We start from the raw sequence: 21,332 nt of genomic DNA, 5'->3' as shown, positions 1-21,332 counted from the left end.
TTGAGCTTTCAAGTTTAATTGTTTTTTTATAAATAAACAGATAATATATTCTATAAAAATTTGGGTAAAGATAATTCAAAACACATGCTACTTACATTAAATACATGCCCAAACATCCCAAAGATTATTCACAATATTGCAAGATTGGATTTTGGGGTCCTAAACCCTCTAGACACACTTATCTAGTTAGTAGACTAGTATCTATTGAAACAAATATAAAACTACTATCTCTAAAGCTTTACATATATAACATATGATACAATTTACAAATTGAATATTTTCAAATTAACCTTTACCTCGATTTATCCAGGAATTTTTTATATAATATTTTGTTCCATGAAGATTTCCTAAAACAATCAAAAACATTTTCTACTTGATAAGATTGTAAATTCTTCACAAACTTTGCACATTGATTACAGAATCAAACTGGTACAATGGACACAACATGAAAGGACTGGACATACAAGACATATCACTGATGCGTAAACATGACATCGTATCAACACATAAATTGCACTTCTCTCATCCTGGACCACTAGATCATTCTGTATACTGGGTCTGAAATGTCTGAAAACTCTATTTTATTTTTTTATCATTTCCCTCTCACTATCAGTGGGTGCATTTAAGACAGGGCAAATTTAAAACAAATTTCAAATCACTGTTTAATTAGAAGGAGTTTATATTTCTTAATGTGTCCGAGTGAACTCCAGATAAGGTTTGTAAATGTAGATGGGCCAAAAAAATAACCAAGAGGCAAAAATAGCCTTGTATACAGTAGATATAAATAAACAGGTATGTATATGCTTCACCAACCATTACATCATATACTATAAACAACATACAGAAGTATATATATTATGTGACAAGACATTCTGTATAAAAAGGAAGCTGTGTATTAGAAATGTCACATTGTAATTCAACAAAGCAATGTGATTGAGCACTTCCTGTCCTTAGACAATAAATTTAGATTTAGAAATATACAGCCAGAGACCAGCTCAAAAGAAATACATGACTTGTACTTTGTTCTTTGATATGCATTAAATTATCAAGAATAATTCATAAAATCAGGAAATACCCATCATACAAGTCAAGCTGAATAAACATTTTTTAAAAATATTAACATAATCTTTGAGAGAATTCACTGTGAGACATAATCCAAAATAATGTCTACATTAGGTCTAGATAAAGAGATCAAGAAATTAAAATGGTTGTTTTTAAATTGAAAAGGGATATATACTTTTCTGGGTTCCCAGTGAATCTCTCTCTCTCTCTCTCTCTCTCTCTCTCTCTCTCTCTCTCTCTCTCTCTCTGTGAATTCACTGAGATTTCTCCTTCAGTAGAGCGTCTATCTTCTCCTTGTCTGACTCGCTTCTGTGAACATGCTACAATAACAAATCAAACGTTACTTGTACAATATCTGCTAAATTTTCAAAATCATGGAAATGCATGAACTTTCAAGCAGCCAATTGTATAATGAGATTTTGATTCTAAAATGCTTACATAAATGAAGACAGTGTTTCATAATTTGTAAGGGATTTAAATTCCAGATTGAGAAAAATCCACAAAATCCATGAAAATTACACCATCAAGAAATCTAATGATTCTGTTTGTACTCAAATAATATTAGTTGCATATCAGTTCTAATTCATCTTACATGCATATACTTCACAAGTTGCATGTCAATTCTAATTCATCCAATGATGCAAATATATCACTGACAGTACATGTACCGGTATTTATTCATTAAGAAAGTTGTGAGACAGTACAGAAGCCTGGGGACGACATAACTTTCAGGCTTGTGATCTGATTGGTCTGTGAATGTTTAAGTGTCCCTGACAACATGTACGAGGAGTGGAGTTTTATATACTAAAACTTGTATATGACCGTTTATAATTGGGATGTGACTCTGGTTAACAAGGAAAGATGTACTTGTCAAGGTAATATGGTATAAATTAACCTGATAGTGCTGTATAGGAGTAGAGATGTACTTGTCAAGGTAATATGGTATGAATTAACCTGATAGTGCTGTATAGGAGTAGATATATATATATATATATATGACTGTAACAAGCTTACCTTGTGGGAAGTGACCTGATAGTGCTGTGTAGCATATAGTAACAAATTTCTTTTACTGTTTTCTATTTCTTAGTTATATCATTAATTATATAGACAACAATTCAAGAAATGTTCCGGCAATTTGAATATTTCTCCACATATAAATTCTTTATTTTTGTTGCTTGTTTTTTTTAAACATTGCTATGTTCAACATTTAAATTAAATTTGACAAATTTAATTCATAGGGTTTTTAAGTTTCAGAATCCTCTTAACAGCCCTTTTTTGACGACACTTATGAACGGTAAAACACACTTATTAAGAAATACCAAGGATGGAACATTATGCTTTGTTTTAAGTGTAATTCGTTATATCCATTAAGTGTTCAATATATTTTTAGAGTAAAGGAGAATGAAAATCACTTCGCTTTAAGGCCACATAAAATGAATTTGTAGATTCTCATATCCGCCCATCCTTCTGAAAATGGCCCGCCCGATGCATTTTATTTTCAACAAAAAAAAATTTGGGCTTGGTATACAAATTTTTTAAAACGTTTAATGGCTGCCTAAACATGTGGATTACCGTTTTGATTTCAGTCATGATTGTTATCATAAGGATACAAATGTCTTCATGCATTAACAGTTGAGTTGAAATAAAATGGAATTAAAAGATTAAAATTGGGTTTGTGTAATCATCATATAAGCATCAACAATTTAAAAGAATAGAACAGTTGTTATTTCTAGAACAAGAACAGTGAAAAAGGTGTTTTAAAATAATAAATAAAATCTGCCCACCCGCCCCATATTTTTTGCAAATCAGGATGAGAATCTAAATATTAATTTTATGTGGCCTAAGCATCATTTTATTTTATGCATGTTCTCTAAAAGCATGTTTTACTGTATGTAGTTTAGGCCAAAAGAAATTATGTATAATAATTGGTTTTCAGGCATCAGGTCAAATGCTCCTTCATCGATTAGTTTGATTGCATCTATATTGTAATAGAAAAATACTAAATTTTTTCATTTTAAAACTAAAATTTAAAAATTGAGTTTTATTCCCCTTTGCAACATTAAATGTACCTGCCTGCCAAATTATATTTGAAAATATTAAGCCTGAGAATCAAAAGATTATTTCGTAGAGAAAGCAAACATGGCTGATTTCAATGATCCTAGTAACAGACCTTTTCCTGTAGGGCCAGCTTGGACTGGTAGGCTATCTTGGCCAGCTCTATCTCCACCCACTTTGGCTGATCCGGTATCAGGCAAGCCACGGCTACTTTGATAGCCAGGATTATATGCTGCAATGAAACATTTCTAACTTTGACTGTTTGAAATAAAGAACTTGTTGATTGTTTCTCAAATTGAAATCTAAAAATCACAAATATGCATTTCAAGAGTGAATCAACAGAGAAAGAAAACTGATGTAAAAGAAGCAACCCCAATCTTTAAATAACTAGAAGAACTCTGACTTTTTATCCCTCCTCACTCTCAAACATATAAGCATTTACTCATTACTGTGGTTCATACCTCCACCGCCACAAAGATGAGGACGATGTTGACAGCTGTGATGTCAGAGGGCAGAAGTTTCCGGACCTCAGGGTTCATCCCGATCAGTGCACAGTTTGTCATTACAGCCATGATGCTTATCAGTTCAAAGGCGACCTGCCGAATCAATGACATCATCAAATATAATGAAGAGTATGAAAACACCTAGTGTGAACAAACTTCACAGTTTAAATTAATATTGATGGCACTTTGTTGTCTTGACAGCCATGACACTGAACTCAAAAGCAACCTGCCAAAACAGTGACGTTATCAATGATGTGCAGTAGATTAGTGATCATGTTTTTTCTTGATCAAGCACTTCAATTGATAGAACTTTTGATTGATAGTACATTTCAGTTTATAGTACTTTTGAACGTAAATGATCTTTACAGACCTGCCAGGCCCCAATATTAGAAGCTGACTCAGCAAAAGGTCTCTGGAAGATGTTGACCATCTTAAAGGCATCAGACCGAATCTCTGTCACATTGTTGATCAAAGCCCAGAGAGCAGCCAGAGGAAATGCGGAAGAGAAGAGGAAGACATAGCCAAACTGCAGAAACATCTCCAAGTAGTCATCCATTGTACCCTGACAAAATAATGCTCATGAGTTTTAGTTACTGGTACATGAACTTAGCACAGGTAACACAGAACATAAAGGTGTATCAAGCTTTGATGTTCATCTCTTGATGTTCATCTCTTGATGTTCATCTCTTGATCATCTAGTGTACATAATAATTCACTTTCCTGACAGTACACACTGTATACATACACTTTACAGTACCTCCATTGTACCTCGACTGAACATATACACTGTACATCTAGATTTAAAAGTACATAAAGAAATAAACACTGTACACATAGACTATATATACTGACACACAGACTGTACAAAAAGACTGTATGTCTACATTTTGAATATGTACAGTACATATTATTCGCCTCGCCAGGTATGAAATTTACTAACCAGGTATCATCCCGTACCTGGTCACTACATGACTATGTAACAATTATATCTTAGTTACCGACTGCCTTTGTGTAAATGACATAAAGGTAATTAAACAATGAAAATCAAGCCTTTCATAAGCAAGTTACAAGTTTCAATTTGGGTACAAAACCTGACGTCACAATACTCTAAAAATGAAGTCATAATGCTCAAAGGGGGTAATATTTCGTACTGACTGTGTATGGAATATACATAGTCTCCACATGACTCATGTTAACCAATGATTTCCTTACAAATTAACAGGAGGTAAGATATGAACAGATACACTATACACAAAAACAGAACATGGGTATAGACATAGACTCTAGACATAGACACACATAAAATAGTATGTGTAGACAGTACAAATTGACTGAACATATACACCTGCATAGTACATACACTGTACATATACACCTACATAGTACATATACACCTACATAGTACATATGTACATACACTGTACATATATACATACACTGTACATATATACATACACTGTACATACATACATACATACACTGTACATACATACATACACTGTACATACATACATACACTGTACATACATACATACACTGTACATATATACATACACTGTACATATATACAAACACTGCACATATATACATACACTGTACATATATACATACACTGTACATATATACATACACTGTACATATACACCTACATAGTACATATGTACATATATACATACACTGTACATATATACATAAACTGTACATACATACATACACTGTACATATATACATACACTGTACATATATACATACACTGTACATACATACATACACTGTACATACATACATACACTGTACATATATACATACACTGTACATATATACATACACTGTACATATATACATACACTGTACACGCACTGTACATATATACACACACTGTACATATACACCTACACTGTACATATACACCTACATTGTACATACACTGTACATATACACCTACATTGTACATACACTGTACATATACACCTACATTGTACATACACTGTACATATACACCTACACTGTACATATACACCTACATTGTACATACACTGTACATATACACCTACACTGTACATATACACCTACATTGTACATACACTGTACATATACACCTACACTGTACATATACACCTACATTGTACATACACTGTACATATACACCTACACTGTACATATACACCTACATTGTACATACACTGTACATATATACCTACATTGTACTCTTCCATCTCACTCTCCATCCCGGCCTGTTTCTGGACTTCTTCTGTCACTTCTCCGTTGAAGTACTCCACTTTCTGGAGTGCATCCTGTTTTTTCATCGAAGCATCCACCTGCTTCTTCCGTCGCGTCAGGAACAGGAATGGCACCATGGCCTCCTGCACCTGACCAATCAGCTGCTGTGTTATAAGAAGGGCCGCCAAATGCTGAAAGTCGATTAACAAAGAAACACAAAATTAGGACCTATGAGCTGCTGTGTTATAAGTGGGGCCGCCAAATGCTGAAAATCAATGAACAAGGAAACACAAAATCTAGAGCTATCTTTAACAGTTAGAATTTGGAGTTATCAATCTGGAGACAAACTGATGCAGGGTTGTCTCTAAGACCCGGGAGGCGGGGAATTCCCCCACGTATAATGCCTCAATTACCCGGCTATTTTTGCATTTCAAACACAATGTAGCTATAAGCAAGACCCCCAGACCCCCCTTCTACTTTTTGATTTCCTCCTCCTACTTCAATTTTTAGAGACAACCCTGCTGATGGGTATTGAGACATATTAACCTGATGGCGGATTGAATGTAAAAAGGCTGCCAACTGACAAATATCATAGAAAAACCCTGAAATGAGGCCACATAAAATTAATATTTACTAATAGATTCACATCCTGATATGCAAAAATACGGGGCGGGTGGGCAGATTTTATTTATTATTTTTTAAAAACACCTTTTTCACCATTCATGTTCTTGAAATAACAACTGCTCTATTCTTTAAATTGTTGTTAATGCTAATATGAGTACACAAACCCAATTTAAATCTTTTGATTCCATTTTATTTCAACTTTACTGTTCATGAACAAAGACATTTGTATCCTTATGATAACAATCATGACTGGAATCAAACAGTAATCCCCAAGTTTAGGCAACCCTTAAAATGTTTTGAATTTTTTGTATACCGAACACAATTATTTTTCTCAAAATAAAATAAAATGCATAGGGGTGGGCCATTTTCAGAGGGGCGGACAGGGATGAGAATCTAAAAATAAAATTTATGTGAACTAACATGTAATGTGTTGATGGATTCGTCACTTAGTAGGTCAAAAAATAATGTATAAAATTCCCTCAAAATTTAACATAAAATTGATGAGAGATTTTAGTCTTACGACAGTTTAGAGAATGGATGTACAACGTCTTTTAATTATTGATTTCTCCAAATTTATACAAAACACTTCATGCAAGACAATGATGTTTGACAATTTAGCAAAACAAAACTCAATTTATATTGTGGCTAGTTTTCAGTTAAGACATAAACTGATTTATGTACTGTGGAATCATTTAAATTCGTGGGGGCCAATTTTCGTGGATTGTGTGTTTTTTGCTTTTTCGTTGGGGTGTAAATTCGTGGGTGCGTCCGTTTTCAGTTTCAGTAACGAATATAACTCTTCCTAAATTTGTTTTCGTTGAGGATGTAAATACAGAGGGCTACCCACAAATACCACGAAAATTGAGCCACCACGAATTCTAATGATTCCACAGTATACAGACAAATTTTACTCACACTTCGTAGGAGGGCCATGTCTTGGATGTAGAAGGCCACATAGAACAATGAAATGAAGCAGTTCACAAAGTCAAACTGAAAAAAGATTAAAGTTTATAGTTGAAACATGTCCAACATATACAATTAATTGATTTGAAACATCGCACTTAGCACTTATTATAACAGATATGCATTTTCACAATAGATTATCTATTTAATTGAATGTATTTAAAATGAAAATGAAACACAGATGACTCACCAAAATAAGTTTGACAATCAAATGATTGTCATAAGCTGACTGAAGTCTGTGGTTTTCTGTTGAGGTAAAATATTCTGTCAGATAACTTGTGTCCATACATAAGTAAGAAGGCAATTTGTTAATTGTACCTCACATGTTATTCTTCCATGAGAATTTCGCAGGAAAAGAACACTCACATATATCATTTATACTTGAGAAATTATGATGTTAAATTTATCAATGTCATCCAAATTTCAATGTAGTGAATTTTATGTTAAATGCATTTATAATATTTAGTATATGTATGACATAAAATTCATGTGAGAAAATTTCCGTTATCTGGCTAATCAAAGGTATGAACTGGTTTTATACTTACCCCAGTCATTGAGCTTCTTGGCGACCTTTCTATAAATAGAGTTGACAATGCCTATAAGTACAGCGTAGATGACAGTAGGTAAGTACAAGACAGAGAAATTGACCCATGATTTCTCTGATGCATACTTCTTGTCTGCCCATTCCTGCATCACAAAGTACCCCAACATGATGTAGAAAGCAATGCCAAGGGCCACAGAAACAATTGGCACCGTCACACAGTAAAACCGAAAACTACGCTTCCACTTGGGGAAAACCGGTTCTGGTTTTCCAGTGACTGGGTTTTCTCCAAGCGTGCCAAAATAGTTAGCTCTAGGTTCGTCGTATGTAGAGGAAACCATATCTATAGTACCCCAGCGATAGGATAGCTCAGAGCAGTACCGCTTCCAGACCTCTAAGAAAATAGTGGCCCAGATCAAGTTGAACACAGCAAAGATGGCCTCCCTGTACATGCTTTGCCAGGAGGTGATGAAGTAGATGATTCCAATGAAGGCGGGCGGGATCAGAGCAATTGTGTAGTAACCCAGAAAGGCAAAGTACAGGGCTATCTTCTCCCCGAAGTAGTGGCGTATATCATCTAATGATAGAAAAAATTATACAGACATTCTGCTTATTATCATACAGCACTTTTTCAATACAAAAGTTTTAATAAAAATCAAAAATTTCATTTTTTTTTTTTAGATCTTTAAAACACAGCATTCACCAGTTATAATTTTATAAGATACTTATAAACTGCCTATAGAGAAGTAGAACTCTTTGATTTTATATGTAATGGTTTTGTACACACCTATAGGCTGTTCTTTGATTTATACGTAATGGTTTTGTACACACCTATAGACTGTTCTCTGGTTTTATATGTAATGGTTTTGTACACACCTATAGGCTGTTCTTTGATTTATATGTAATGGTTTTGTACACACCTATAGGCTGTTCTCTGATTTATACGTAATGGTTTTGTACACACCTATAGACTGTTCTCTGGTTTTATATGTAATGGTTTTGTACACACCTATAGGCTGTTCTTTGATTTATATGTAATGGTTTTGTACACACCTATAGACTGTTCTCTGATTTATACGTAATGGTTTTGTACACACCTATAGTCTGTTCTCTGATTTTATACGTAATGGTTTTGTACACACCTATAGGCTGTTCTTTGAAGATTCGTTTTATCTGATACCAGTCTGCCCCGAGTTTTTTCAGATCCTCAGGTTCATGGAGAGGATACATCTTGGTTATGATATCTCGACTGAGATACTTTTTCACTGTAAACAAATTTATAACAACGAAATGAAATAAAGACAATTGTACATACAGATACTGTATAAACAAATCAGAAATGAAACACTGTTTTTAAAAATGACATAATACTTTTGGGACAAATGCCAGTTGACAGCTTATCTCCAGTTTGATTTTATTGTAGCCTGAGATACTCATATATGCTCTTGCCTGACACAGTTTACTGTAATTTTGTCATAGCCTGAGATATATGCATATGCTATTGCATGACACAGTAAACTCTTGCTTGACACAGTCTGATATTGTCGTAGCTCATGATACACACATATGCTCTTGTCTGACACAGTCTGATATTGTCGTAGCTCGAGATACTCACATATACTCTTGTCTGACACAGTCTGATATTGTCGTAGCTCGAGATACTCACATAACTCTTGCCTGACACAGTGTGATATTGTCGTAGCTCGATATACTCACATATGCTCTTGTCTGACACAGTCTGATATTGTCCTAGCTTGAGATACTCACATATGCTCTTGCCTGACTCAGTCTGATATTGTTGTAGCTCGAGATACTCACATATGCTCTTGCCTGACACAGTCTGATTTTATCTTAGCTCAAGATACTCACAAATACTCTTGCCTGACACAGTGTGATATTGTCGTAGCTCGAGATACTCACATATACTCTTGCTTGACACAGTCTGATAATGTTGAGCTCGAGATACTCACATATGCTCTTGTCTGACACAGTCTGATATTGTTGTAGCTCGAGATACTCACATATGCTCTTGCCTGACTCAGTCTGATATTGTTGTAGCTCATGATACACACATATGCTCTTGTCTGACACAGTCTGATTTTATCTTAGCTCGAGATACTCACATATACTCTTGCCTGACATAGTCTGATATTATCGTTGCTCGAGATACTCACATATACTCTTGCCTGACACAGTCTGATATTGTTGTAGCTCGAGATACTCACATATGCTCTTGCCTGACACAGTCTGATTTTATCTTAGCTCGAGATACTCACATATACCCTTGCCTGACACAGTCTGATATTGTCGTAGCTCGAGATACTCACATATACTCTTGCTTGACACAGTCTGATAATGTTGAGCTCGAGATACTCACATATGCTCGTCTGACACAGTCTGATATTGTCGAGGCTCGAGATACTCACATATGCTCTTGCCTGACTCAGTCTGATATTGTTGTAGCTCGAGATACTCACATATGCTCTTGCCTGACACAGTCTGATTTTATCTTAGCTCGTGATACTCACATATACTCTTGCTTGACACAGTCTGATAATGTTGAGCTCGAGATACTCACATATGCTCTTGCCTGACACAGTGTGATATTGTTGTAGCTCGAGATACTCACATATACTCTTGTCTGACACAGTGTGATATTGTCGTAGCTCGAGATACTCACATATACTCTTGCCTGACACAGTCTGATATTGTCGTAGCTCGCGATACTCACATATGCTCTTGCCTGACATAGTCTGATATTATCGTAGCTCGAGATACTCACATATACTCTTGCCTGACACAGTCTGATATTGTCGTAGCTCGAGATACTCACATATGCTCTTGCCTGACACAGTCTGATATTGTCGTAGCTCGAGATACTCACATATGTTCTTGTCTGACACAGTCTGATATTGTCGTAGCTCGAGATACTCACAAATACTCTTGTCTGACACAGTCTGATATTGTCGTAGCTCGAGATACTCACATATACTCTTGCCTGACACAGTGTGATATTGTCATAGCTCGAGATACTCACATATACTCTTGCCTGACACAGTCTGATATTGTCGTAGCTCGAGATACTCACATATACTCTTGTCTGACACAGTCTGATATTGTCGTAGCTCGAGATACTCACATATACTCTTGCCTGACACAGTGTGATAATGTCGTAGCTCGAGATACTCACATATACTCTTGCCTGTCCACAGTTTGATTTTGTCGTAGCCCGGGATGTGATCCTCCTCATCACTGGCTCGCACTGCCTCCATCTCATGAAGAATCAGCTTTTGTTTCTCTGCCGTCGTCAGGAAACTGTCCACATCCTCTATGTAATATGTAAAATTCTCTTGTAAAAGTAAATCTAGCAAGTCTTATCTACTGTTAATATAATTTAAAAAACTTAAGTATAAATTTCTGATCTTTTTCCAGCATACAATTTGATGAAAAAAAAATTTGAGGCCATGAATTCTATATTTTACTGAAACTGTTACTATAAATAACATACTGCTGTTACTTTAAATAACTTGCCAACATGACTATCAATAGCTCACCGATGCCCTTGAAGTTGGCCATGTCTTCAATGGAGAACTCGCGATAGTGGTTGTCTTTGTATATTTTACTGAGCCCTGTCATGTCCGCCGCAGTCAATAAGCGGCTGTTCTTCGCCCCAATATACAGCACAGTTTGCTGGAAAATTCAAGTGTGTTGAAGTCTCAAAAATCAATGTTGGTCATGAGCACATTGTCGAAGCTGGGTCTTACAGAATTTGTGTAAGCTTTCGTAGCAAAACTTAAACACAGAAGTCATCCCTAAAGAAAAGTGTTTCTCTACACCCATTAAACAGCTCTCTAATAACTTGCACTTTAAAGTTACTGGATCAATGCAAATTTTCTAAAGTTACTTTTAATTTCACTAATAAAAAATATTAAAACAAACAAAATCAAAATAAGGCTGACACAAATGCTCTGGTGACAAATTGTATTACCAGTACTTTTTCCTGTGTTACACTAAGATTCTTCCTTTCTAGTGACAATCAATTAAACAACAAACCACCAAACCTTACACTGTTAACAGGTTGAATATGCAATACATCATACTGAACTACGGGTAATAAAATGTACTAGTAAAATGTATCATCTAATAGGCATGCCATATTAGTGAAATGCCTCATAATAATACAAAAGTTAAAGTAGTACCATATTAGTACTACAGTAAGCCATATAAAAAAACTAACCAGTAAAGCCAAAAATGAGAAAAGCACCAACAGTATAAAGAGTTTATGCTGTGAAATCTCATTTATTGGTGGGGGTCAATGTTTGTGGGGAGCCAAACATGTCCTGGTTTGTGGGGACGTAATTTCGTTGGTAGCAGGTTCTATTTTGTTAATAAAAATTAAACAAATGCTTGTATATACGTACGTGGGGATGGTTATTTGTGGGCAAGGATTACCCATGAAAGCCACGAACATTGGTCCCCCATGAACAATGATTAGATTCCACAATATATGCATATGCCAGCCGATTTGCTAATTGTTCATTTTTTCTGCTTCACATATTATAATACTTGTTCTATACATGTATAAGAAACTCGAATCCATCTCTGAAGCCAAGAAATGAAAAATATGAACCAAAGCTAAAGACCATAATTCTGCTGAACAAAGTATAAAGGTCACATTTTTAGAAACTTGCACATGGTCAGAAATTCTACAAACAAAAGGCTGGTTACAGGTGAACTACTGAAGTTACAAACTGTTTCAGTATGTAACTATTTTGTACCAGTCAAAACACATGCTGTTATTGTTTCACATCAAAACCATCTCAGATTGCTCCTATAATATTTAGAGTGGAGGAGGTGGGGAGGGGCAGTTTATCATAAACACTTACAGGTACTTGTACTTGAATTTATGATAGTTAACATGCATTTTTTTTCATCATTTAAACCATTTATCTTCCCATTTGCCTATGTTTAATCTCAAATCTATTCCTTTGTCACTATGAATTTAATCCAATTGTATTCTTGTAGTACATTCCAATTCAATATACCTGTATTTAAGGAACTCTATATATTCTCTTTAAAAATTGTTAATAAAAATAGCCCTTCACTTGTGATGTAATATGGATTCATGAGAATTTATTTTAATGACCATTCTAAACAATGACAAACATTTTTACCAATTAAATTTCTTAAATTGCATTGCAGTTATGCCATATTGATAAAATGCCTAACAATTTGCTTAACAGTACAATCATATAGATTTATAAATATGACTGACTTTCACAATAGTAAAATTAAAGACCATTTAATACACAAATACATCAAAGAACATACACCTGAATCAAAGAATGTACACCTGAATCATCAAAGAATGTACACCTGAATCAAAGAATGTACACCTGAATCAAAGAATGTACACCTGAACTGAACTGTCTGTTTACTGAGCTAGACACAGCAGTAACACCTGTTGTAGGTAACAAGCTGTACAAGTAACACAAGAGATGGTGTAGTCATTGTGAATAAAGCCCAGAATGATTGTAGGCTGTGATGGAGTATATGGGCGTACAAGTCTCGCTAAAGGTACAGTTGTACAAGTCTGCATGCTGTCGTAGGTTACTCACCGACTCGGACTGTGAAAACAATAGTTAGCTTGACTGTAAGTCGTACACAAGTCTAACTTACAGGTTAAACTGATGACAAGTGCTAAATCTTGACACCTGAATTTATTTACCCTACTATCATAGCAAGCATATTGTAGTGAACTAATTCCCTAAATGATAAATAAAATAAAACTGTTCAGTTCTTTTCTGAAATCATAAATATTTGAAAACTAGAGACACACTCTTTTGAAAACAGATACTCTCCTTTGCACCCTTCACTAAGAAAATAATAAATAATACATTGTTTCAAGATCCAGAAAACCCTGTATCATAATCTATTTTTATTAAAAAACACTATTATATGCATTAGTCTGACTCTTGCAGAGGGGTTAAGATGGATCTTAATTCTTGATGTCCTTAACCTGATAGCCTATCTAATGTCTTTGACCTGTTACCTACCTTCTTGAAGGTCATCACCACGGCGCTGACCTCTAGGTCGGCCCCTCCAGAGGACTCTGAGGCCTGTAGCTTGGAGATCATCCATTCTATGGCCGGCTGTTTGGCTCCCACGGCAAACTCCAACACCACATAGGGACGGAACCGGGAGGGGGTCTTCTGGCGAAAAACACTCTGTAACCCCCTGGTCTCCTCCTCTCCCATGACTGAAACTGAAAGAATCGCCGTCAAAAAGCTGTTCTGCAATACATGTATTTGTAAAATTCAGACACAGGAATTGTAAGTAAAATACATTTGGATTGAGCAAGCATTTCTATGTGTGCATGCACACTTGCTAATACTTATACAAATACAAATACAAATATTTTATTGGCACAGACACAATTACAATAATTGGCAAAGGCCCAATGAATATATAAGAACATCATTGTATGTTTACAATAGTTGCATGTACAGTATATATATTTTTACTGATCTATATAGATCAGTTTAACATTTCCTTAGACTAATTGACATCTGTGTTCAAAGCAGTCATTAATGAATTTAACAGTAATATTTAAAATAGTATGTATTTCACTATTTAAACATACATGTAAAATGTATCTTTCTTTGTCCAAGTTATTGGCAATATTTATTTTACTTATCTTATAAAAATTACTAAAATAATTGTTCCTTAGATGAGAATAGGCTTTACATTGAAAAAGAAAATGAGTTTCATCTTCAATTGCACCAGTTTTACAAGCATTACAATATCTTTCATTCCTAATTGTGGCATTATATCTACCACTTTCTATTGCAAGTTTATGTGCACTTAATCTTATTCTACTAATAGAGGATCTCTCAGATCTTTTCCTGAGTATATCAACATAAGGACTTCTTTTTCTCATATATAATTTTTGAAAAAATGAAAGTTTTTCTGAACTAAAAATTTTTGATGATTGCTCTTGGATACATTGGTCAATGATTCTTTGCTTTATGTTTGGTAAAAAGTGTTGGATTGTGCTTTTATAATTACTAATGTTTGAGAATCCCAAATTGTCTAGGATGCCATAAATTTTCTTAGTCCAGGAATTGGAATTGATCGTTCCCTGATATAATTTAAATGCCAAAGAATTAGATGTTATCAAGTGATTCCAATATTTAATGCTTGAGAATGAGATTTTAGACCAAAGTGGTAACCTGTTTAATTCTGCCAAACAACCAGCATTAGATGCTTTGCAATGTAATCCAAGTATATCTTTAAGAAATTTTACATGAAATTTTTCGATAACTGAAATATCTTTCAATGAGAGATCCACTCCCCATATTTCACAACAATAAAGAAGTACAGGAAGTACAATAGAATCAAAAAGTTTTTCTAAGAGCTTACATGGATTATCAATACCAATTATTTTTTTCATTTTAAAATATGCTTTTCTGGCCTTTTCAACAAGCACAGATGTTGCTAAATTAAACTTCCCATTACTTTTCAATACAATACCCAAATAACAGTATTTTGATACAACTTGCATAGTATTTCCATTGAAAGTGAAATTGATGCTTTGATGTTTACTATTTGAGTTAAAAACCATGATTTTAGATTTATCAACATTGACTTGTAATTTCCAATTTGAACAATAGTTGTAAAGAATATCTAAACTAGTTTGTAAACCACTTTTGCTCTCTGATAAAATAACAATATCATCAGCATAAAGCAGACAGTTTACATTGAGATTATTTACATGTACAGGTTCACATTTTACATTTTGTTTCAAGTCACTGACAATACCATCAATAAATATATTGAAAAGTGTAGGGCTAAGAACATCCCCTTGTTTGACACCACATTCAGAGTTAAATATTTTACCTAACCCATCAGAAAATTTTATCCTACTGGTTGTGTTGCTGTACATGGAAAAAAGAATATTAAATAATTTTTTAGAAATATTAGAGTTAAGGAGCTTATAAAATAAACCTTCTCTCCATACAGTGTCAAATGCTTTTCTAAGGTCAATGAAAGCAGCATATACTTTTTTACTTTTATAATGGTCAATGATAGTTTTTATAGAGAACAAGTGGTCTGATGTTCTACAGTTTTCTTTGAAGCCAATTTGATTTTCACTTATAAGTGACATGGACTTTACAAATTCAAGTAACCTAGTATGTATTATTCTATTGAAAAGTTTTCCAAGATTTGAGGTAATTGATATACCTCTGTAATTGCTAGGGTCAAGCCTATTTCCAGATTTATATAACAAAACTAAATAACTCTCATTCCAGCTTTGAGGAAATGTACCAGAATTTAGTATAAAATTAAACAATTTTCCCAAAGAATTTAACATTAAATAACCTCCATGTTTTAACATCTCATTTGCTATCATATCTGTAGATGAGCTTTTCCCATTTTTCAGAGATTTTAAGGCAGTTTTAATTTCATTTATGGTGATTTCTGGTTCAAGGAAATTGCTATGGTGTAGTTTATTTTTCATAGCATGAAATTTTTTTAATATATCTTTATGAAACTCATTAAGATTGTTGTCAGCTTTATTGAGGTTTGTAAAAAATTGGTAAAATTCTTCAGAATTAACTTCATGAGACGAAACCTGTCTTGTGGTAGATTTATCCAGTTTGTTCAATAATTCCCAAAATGATTTAGGATTATTGTTAATATTTTTGTAAATATCATTACAAATTGTGTTTCTATAATTTTGTTCCTCAAATTTACATAGTCTTCTGTATTTTGCTTTATATGTATAAAACATTTTCCTGTATTCACCATTGAATGGGTGTTTGTTTACAAGTTTCTCATAATTTTTAACTGTATTCCTAAGATCAGAGCATGACTGTGAGAACCATGGTTTTTTCCTTGTTTTATGTTTGCCTCTTGATGTTTTCATAATAAATTTGGTTGATATTCCTGCACATTCAACAAGTATTGAGCTAAAGGCTTTTGAGATTGATTCACAATCAAGAAATTCATTATTCATAAATTCAGAAAATTTAATTTGAAATAAACTGCTTTGAATATTATTAGTGTATGATTCTATTGCATCATTGTTCCACAGAAATTTTCCGGGAATAGGTTGTAAATTATTTAATCTATCAGAGCAAGGTTCTGAGCAAAAACTGTCAAATATTGCACAACATATAGGCCGATGGTCTGAGAAGGATGTAAAATCTAAAACTTCAAAGTAACCTACTGAATTCAGAATATCCTTAGATACAAGACAATAATCAACAAGACTACAGCCGTTATATGTTATACAAGTTGGCTGACCAGTTAGGTCACCTGTTGTTCTACCATTTAAAATTCGTAAACCAGATTCCTTACAAAGGTTCAAAAGGCATTTGCCACTATTGTTAATATGTTTGTGGTCAAGATTATTTCTTGACATAATTCTATCTGGTTGATATAGAACATCATCAGAACTTGTGTGTTCAAAATCAAACATAACAAAATCAGGTTGGGTATTGGTGTACGCATTGAAGTCACCTTGTATGATTACATCACCATACTTACTATATTTCACAATATCACTTAGCAGAATTGAATATATGTCTTCAATGTCGTTTACATTGCCGTTAGAGTATTTAGGAGAAATATAAACAACTCCAAGATAAATATCCCTTTGTAATCTAAAAAAACTTTTATCAAGTTTGATCCATAAAATATCTGGATGATTATTACTTACTGGTTTTATACCATTTATAATTGTTGTTTTAGCATAGATATGTATATATGTTTATACAAGTTTAGCCACTGTGCAGCCACTTGAGTCTATGCAGTGTTAGAATGTTTTAACACCACGTACCAGTTATAATCTGAAAAAAAGTTTAAGATGGTCAAGGTGGATTTATCACACATTTATATTTACATACCTACTGTTTATAGTACCGCACTATACACTCTACTCACACCTTTTAATGTTTGGAACACACAATCTACTACAGTCATGCACCGTTTATTAACAATTTGTGTTCAATATTCCATTAGCTCAAAAATGGGCGTGGTACATTTTCGCCCACAGCATTTTTGTCTCGGTCCGTGCAGGGTTGATAGATTTAATTTGTCCAACACTTGCATTAATTGTATATGTACACGCTTTGAGTGTTGTGTGTACGTATATCTACAGAGACATCAGCTGATCGACTGATGCTGCCATGTTTAACACACCTGTCTAATAAATTCGTTCTCAGGAACCCTACATGTCAACATTACCTTTCACCTCGCGCTGCTCCATTCCAGCGCCACTCAAGCGGAACCGTACACATTCAAAAGATGGCGGATTCGTCCCGAGACAGAGACGGGTGACAAAATAAATGTACGCGGTATTCCGGAATATCGGATGGAATTCGGTCAGAATTATCTAGTGTTGACCCTGGGAGGATACAAGAAGAAAGATGTTCCCATATTTCTGTGATTTTGTATAACTCACCTGTTGTAGCGTGAACTCGTCCGCAGGTGCGAGAAGGTAAATTACCAGTCTCTTTGTTCTTAACTAACGCCAATCACGTACCTCAGTATTGCAAATATAACCAGTGTGTATCTGGAAACATTTATAAAGCCTTATAGTAAAGAGAAGTTTACAAAATAGCTGGAAAACGAAGCTTCAAAATGGCAATTTACAGATGATCAAGCAATTCATTTCTTAAAGGTACGGATCATGCTCTTCAAAATATTTTAGGTGTACATATAAAAGTGGCTTCTTTTTTATATCAAAACGGACACGTCACGAAGCTTTGAACCTAAATCTTTTTCCATGACATTACATTTATACGACATGATCGAAGCATCAACTGTCATTATGACACTGGACTTTACCAAAAGAATTTTGTCAAACACAGAAGTCGTCTCTTTTTCTGCACCTCTTTCCTGTGTGGCAGCTATGAGACATTCCCACTTTTGAAAGCATCAATTTTTTAGTGAAAAAAAATTAACTTGGGACAGTTTATAATTTATAAACCTATTTGCAATTTATAATTAACAAGGCATAATTTTGTGCGGGACAATTTTAAAAAGATGAGTTCCCTAAAAAGTGGCTTTGTAACAGTCTGACTAAAAGCGACCTTATTATTTCACTTTGCTGTACAATGAAATAAATGCATGGAGCTGGATTTAGTCCATCTGTGCATTTTACAAACCTAAATGTATAAGCAGTCTGCAGGCCTATAAATGTTTATTATAACTTATATTGTACTCGGAACAGAGACAACCCAATTTAAGTGATATCGTAGCCTAGCAAAAAGCTCATCAAACTATAATACTAATACTCATATCAAAGAGACTTTATTACACAGACTGTTAACATAATTTGATTTTCAGGTTCAGCCATGGGATTTCGCCAAGTGCTTCGACTTGTTGCTATTCTGGCGTGTTTACCGCTTGGCCAAGCTTGTCCTCAGTTCTGTCAGTGCCCGGGTACCAGTCAGACGGAAGTCAGGTGCCAGCAGGCGGAAATGAGAGACATCATGAGTGGGTTACCTCCCAAGACTTATAAGGTGGAGGTGAAGCAAACGTCTACAAACTATCTAACTCCGATCCACTTTAACTCCTCCCACAATCTGATTGAGCTGGAAATTTACGACGGATACATTAACGGGATAGAAGACAAAACGTTCTATCTTCTGAACAACCTCCAGATCCTGAATCTGACCAACAACCACCTCAGAATGATCTCCAAAGACGCCTTCCTAGGGCTGAACCGCCTCACAAAGCTAGACCTGTCCCACAACAATATTCAGAGCATCGACGAGGTCTTCTACAGCGTGGACAAGTTACAGACGCTGTACATCAACAGCAATTCCTTGACAGCCATTCCGAGCAAGGCTTTCCAGGCCCTCACACAGCTACGCTACCTTCAGCTGGACAGAAATGAATTCCAGAGTCTGATTGGAAACCCCTTTCAGGGTCTCTCTGTCTCCCTACAGATGCTGTTCATGAGGGGGTGTGGCCTAAACTCCATGTCCAGTGTCCTAAGTCTTCGTTCCTTGAATCTCCTCGACTTGGGAGAGAATTCTATATTTGAGATGCCCTCCAATTCTCAGCTTCGCTCGTCCTTTCCGAACCTGCGTAGTCTTTACTTGGACCACAACAAGCTGACTCGTCTCGCCGATGGTCAGTTCTCGGACATGAATCTTGACACACTAGATTTAGCTTATAACCAGCTGGATCAAGTAACCAATACCTTGTTCAACAGATTTACAGTACATAACTTGAATCTATCCAGTAATGTAATTATCAACATTGGAGAAAAGGCATTCCAGCTCACAAAATCAGTGGAAAACCTAAATCTTGCCCATAACCCCATCGGAGCACTCTCACCAAAAGTGTTCCGTAATTTGTATGCTTTACGAGAGCTGAACCTCTCAGAATGTGCTTTAAACGGTTTAAGTGATGAACAGTTCAGGGATATTTATCTGATAAAGTTAGATATTTCTCGAAATTCTTTGCCATTTCTCTCCCAGGGTCTTCTGGATCACTTGACAATGATAAGCAAATTCTATATCAATGGTAACCCTTGGCACTGCGACTGTCGCATAGCTCCACTTAAGCTGTGGTTGGAGCAGCCCTGGCGGTGTAATGCAATGATGAACCCCGCGGAGTGTCAGCCTCCCACATGTATGTCCCCCGACACACTGGCTCAGCGACCTATCCTCGGTCTGACGGAGGCCGACATTGACACCTGTCAATCATCACAGCTCTCGGCGTCCACTGATATAGGAATGGTGGTGGGACTGGCTGTAGGGGGGGTATTCCTGCTCCTATTTGTGGTCATCATCATCTTTATACTCTGTCGGCGGAGACAAAATCAAAACAAACCAGGAGGACAATTTCATATCTGTAGGTCTCCTGCTTCTGACGTTACGAGTCATAATGAGGATTTTGAGAAATCATCGCATCATCATATCAAACCTTTCAATGATGGAGATCAAGTGTCCATCGAGTCAGACAAAAGCTTTGTTGTAAGGCATTTTTTTGAGACAATGGTGTCCACTGACCCTAGTGGAATGTCAAACCAACCAGAAAGAATGCGGAGGGATACATTTAGGACTACATACAGTGGTTCTAATCCCTCATTGGCTAGCTCTGCCTATAGCTATCCAATCGGAAGAGAGACAGCAATTTAATGTTTAGCGATATTTTCACGTTTAAATAATCAAGATGTCATATATTTTTTTTGATACTGATTTGAATATTGCCCCATATTGGGATGTGGTTACAACAGGGAAGTCTGTGGACTTCATTTTGTCAAACAAATCATTGACAAACCCAAATTTAACAAATGTACTTAGCAAAGACACAGTTCAACAAAAATGTCAAATTCTTGACAT

General features: G+C 35.2%; 2 protein-coding genes across 8 annotated transcripts in view; one reads left to right on the top strand and one right to left on the bottom strand.

The window, feature by feature from the left end:
- LOC128189924 (anoctamin-10-like) overlaps positions 1 to 21,332 on the bottom strand; it is a 30,274-nt gene continuing 8,942 nt past the window's right edge. The window contains exons 1-14 of one of the 6 annotated variants that reach the window (XM_052861744.1): positions 18,220 to 18,280; positions 14,025 to 14,233; positions 11,523 to 11,658; positions 11,159 to 11,296; positions 9,111 to 9,233; positions 7,973 to 8,545; positions 7,618 to 7,673; positions 7,380 to 7,454; positions 5,822 to 6,031; positions 3,991 to 4,182; positions 3,579 to 3,713; positions 3,233 to 3,349; positions 2,077 to 2,100; positions 1 to 1,382 (exon numbers count right to left, since the gene is read on the bottom strand). In XM_052861744.1, coding sequence (XP_052717704.1) covers positions 1,317 to 1,382; positions 2,077 to 2,100; positions 3,233 to 3,349; positions 3,579 to 3,713; positions 3,991 to 4,182; positions 5,822 to 6,031; positions 7,380 to 7,454; positions 7,618 to 7,673; positions 7,973 to 8,545; positions 9,111 to 9,233; positions 11,159 to 11,296; positions 11,523 to 11,658; positions 14,025 to 14,233; positions 18,220 to 18,241 — 2,076 coding nt within the window. In that variant the 5' untranslated portion in view covers positions 18,242 to 18,280 and the 3' untranslated portion in view covers positions 1 to 1,316. The other 5 variants (XM_052861748.1, XM_052861743.1, XM_052861746.1 and 2 more) reach the window with 5 other exon arrangements.
- Positions 18,332 to 21,332, top strand: part of LOC128189926 (carboxypeptidase N subunit 2-like) — an 8,978-nt gene continuing 5,977 nt past the window's right edge. The window contains exons 1-2 of one of the 2 annotated variants that reach the window (XM_052861750.1): positions 18,334 to 18,472; positions 19,324 to 21,332. The exon at positions 19,324 to 21,332 is cut by the window's right edge and continues 1,057 nt beyond it. In XM_052861750.1, the coding sequence (XP_052717710.1) occupies positions 19,332 to 21,128 (1,797 nt within the window). In that variant the 5' untranslated portion in view covers positions 18,334 to 18,472; positions 19,324 to 19,331 and the 3' untranslated portion in view covers positions 21,129 to 21,332. Of the gene's footprint in view, positions 18,473 to 19,323 lie in introns of both variants that reach the window. The other variant, XR_008244293.1, reaches the window with a different exon arrangement.

This window comes from Crassostrea angulata, chromosome 6 (assembly GCF_025612915.1).
Source record: "Crassostrea angulata isolate pt1a10 chromosome 6, ASM2561291v2, whole genome shotgun sequence".
NCBI classification, from domain to species: domain Eukaryota; kingdom Metazoa; phylum Mollusca; class Bivalvia; order Ostreida; family Ostreidae; genus Magallana; species Magallana angulata.
The sequence above is the reverse complement of the archived record's forward strand: the minus strand, read 5'-3'. Positions and strand labels throughout refer to the sequence as shown.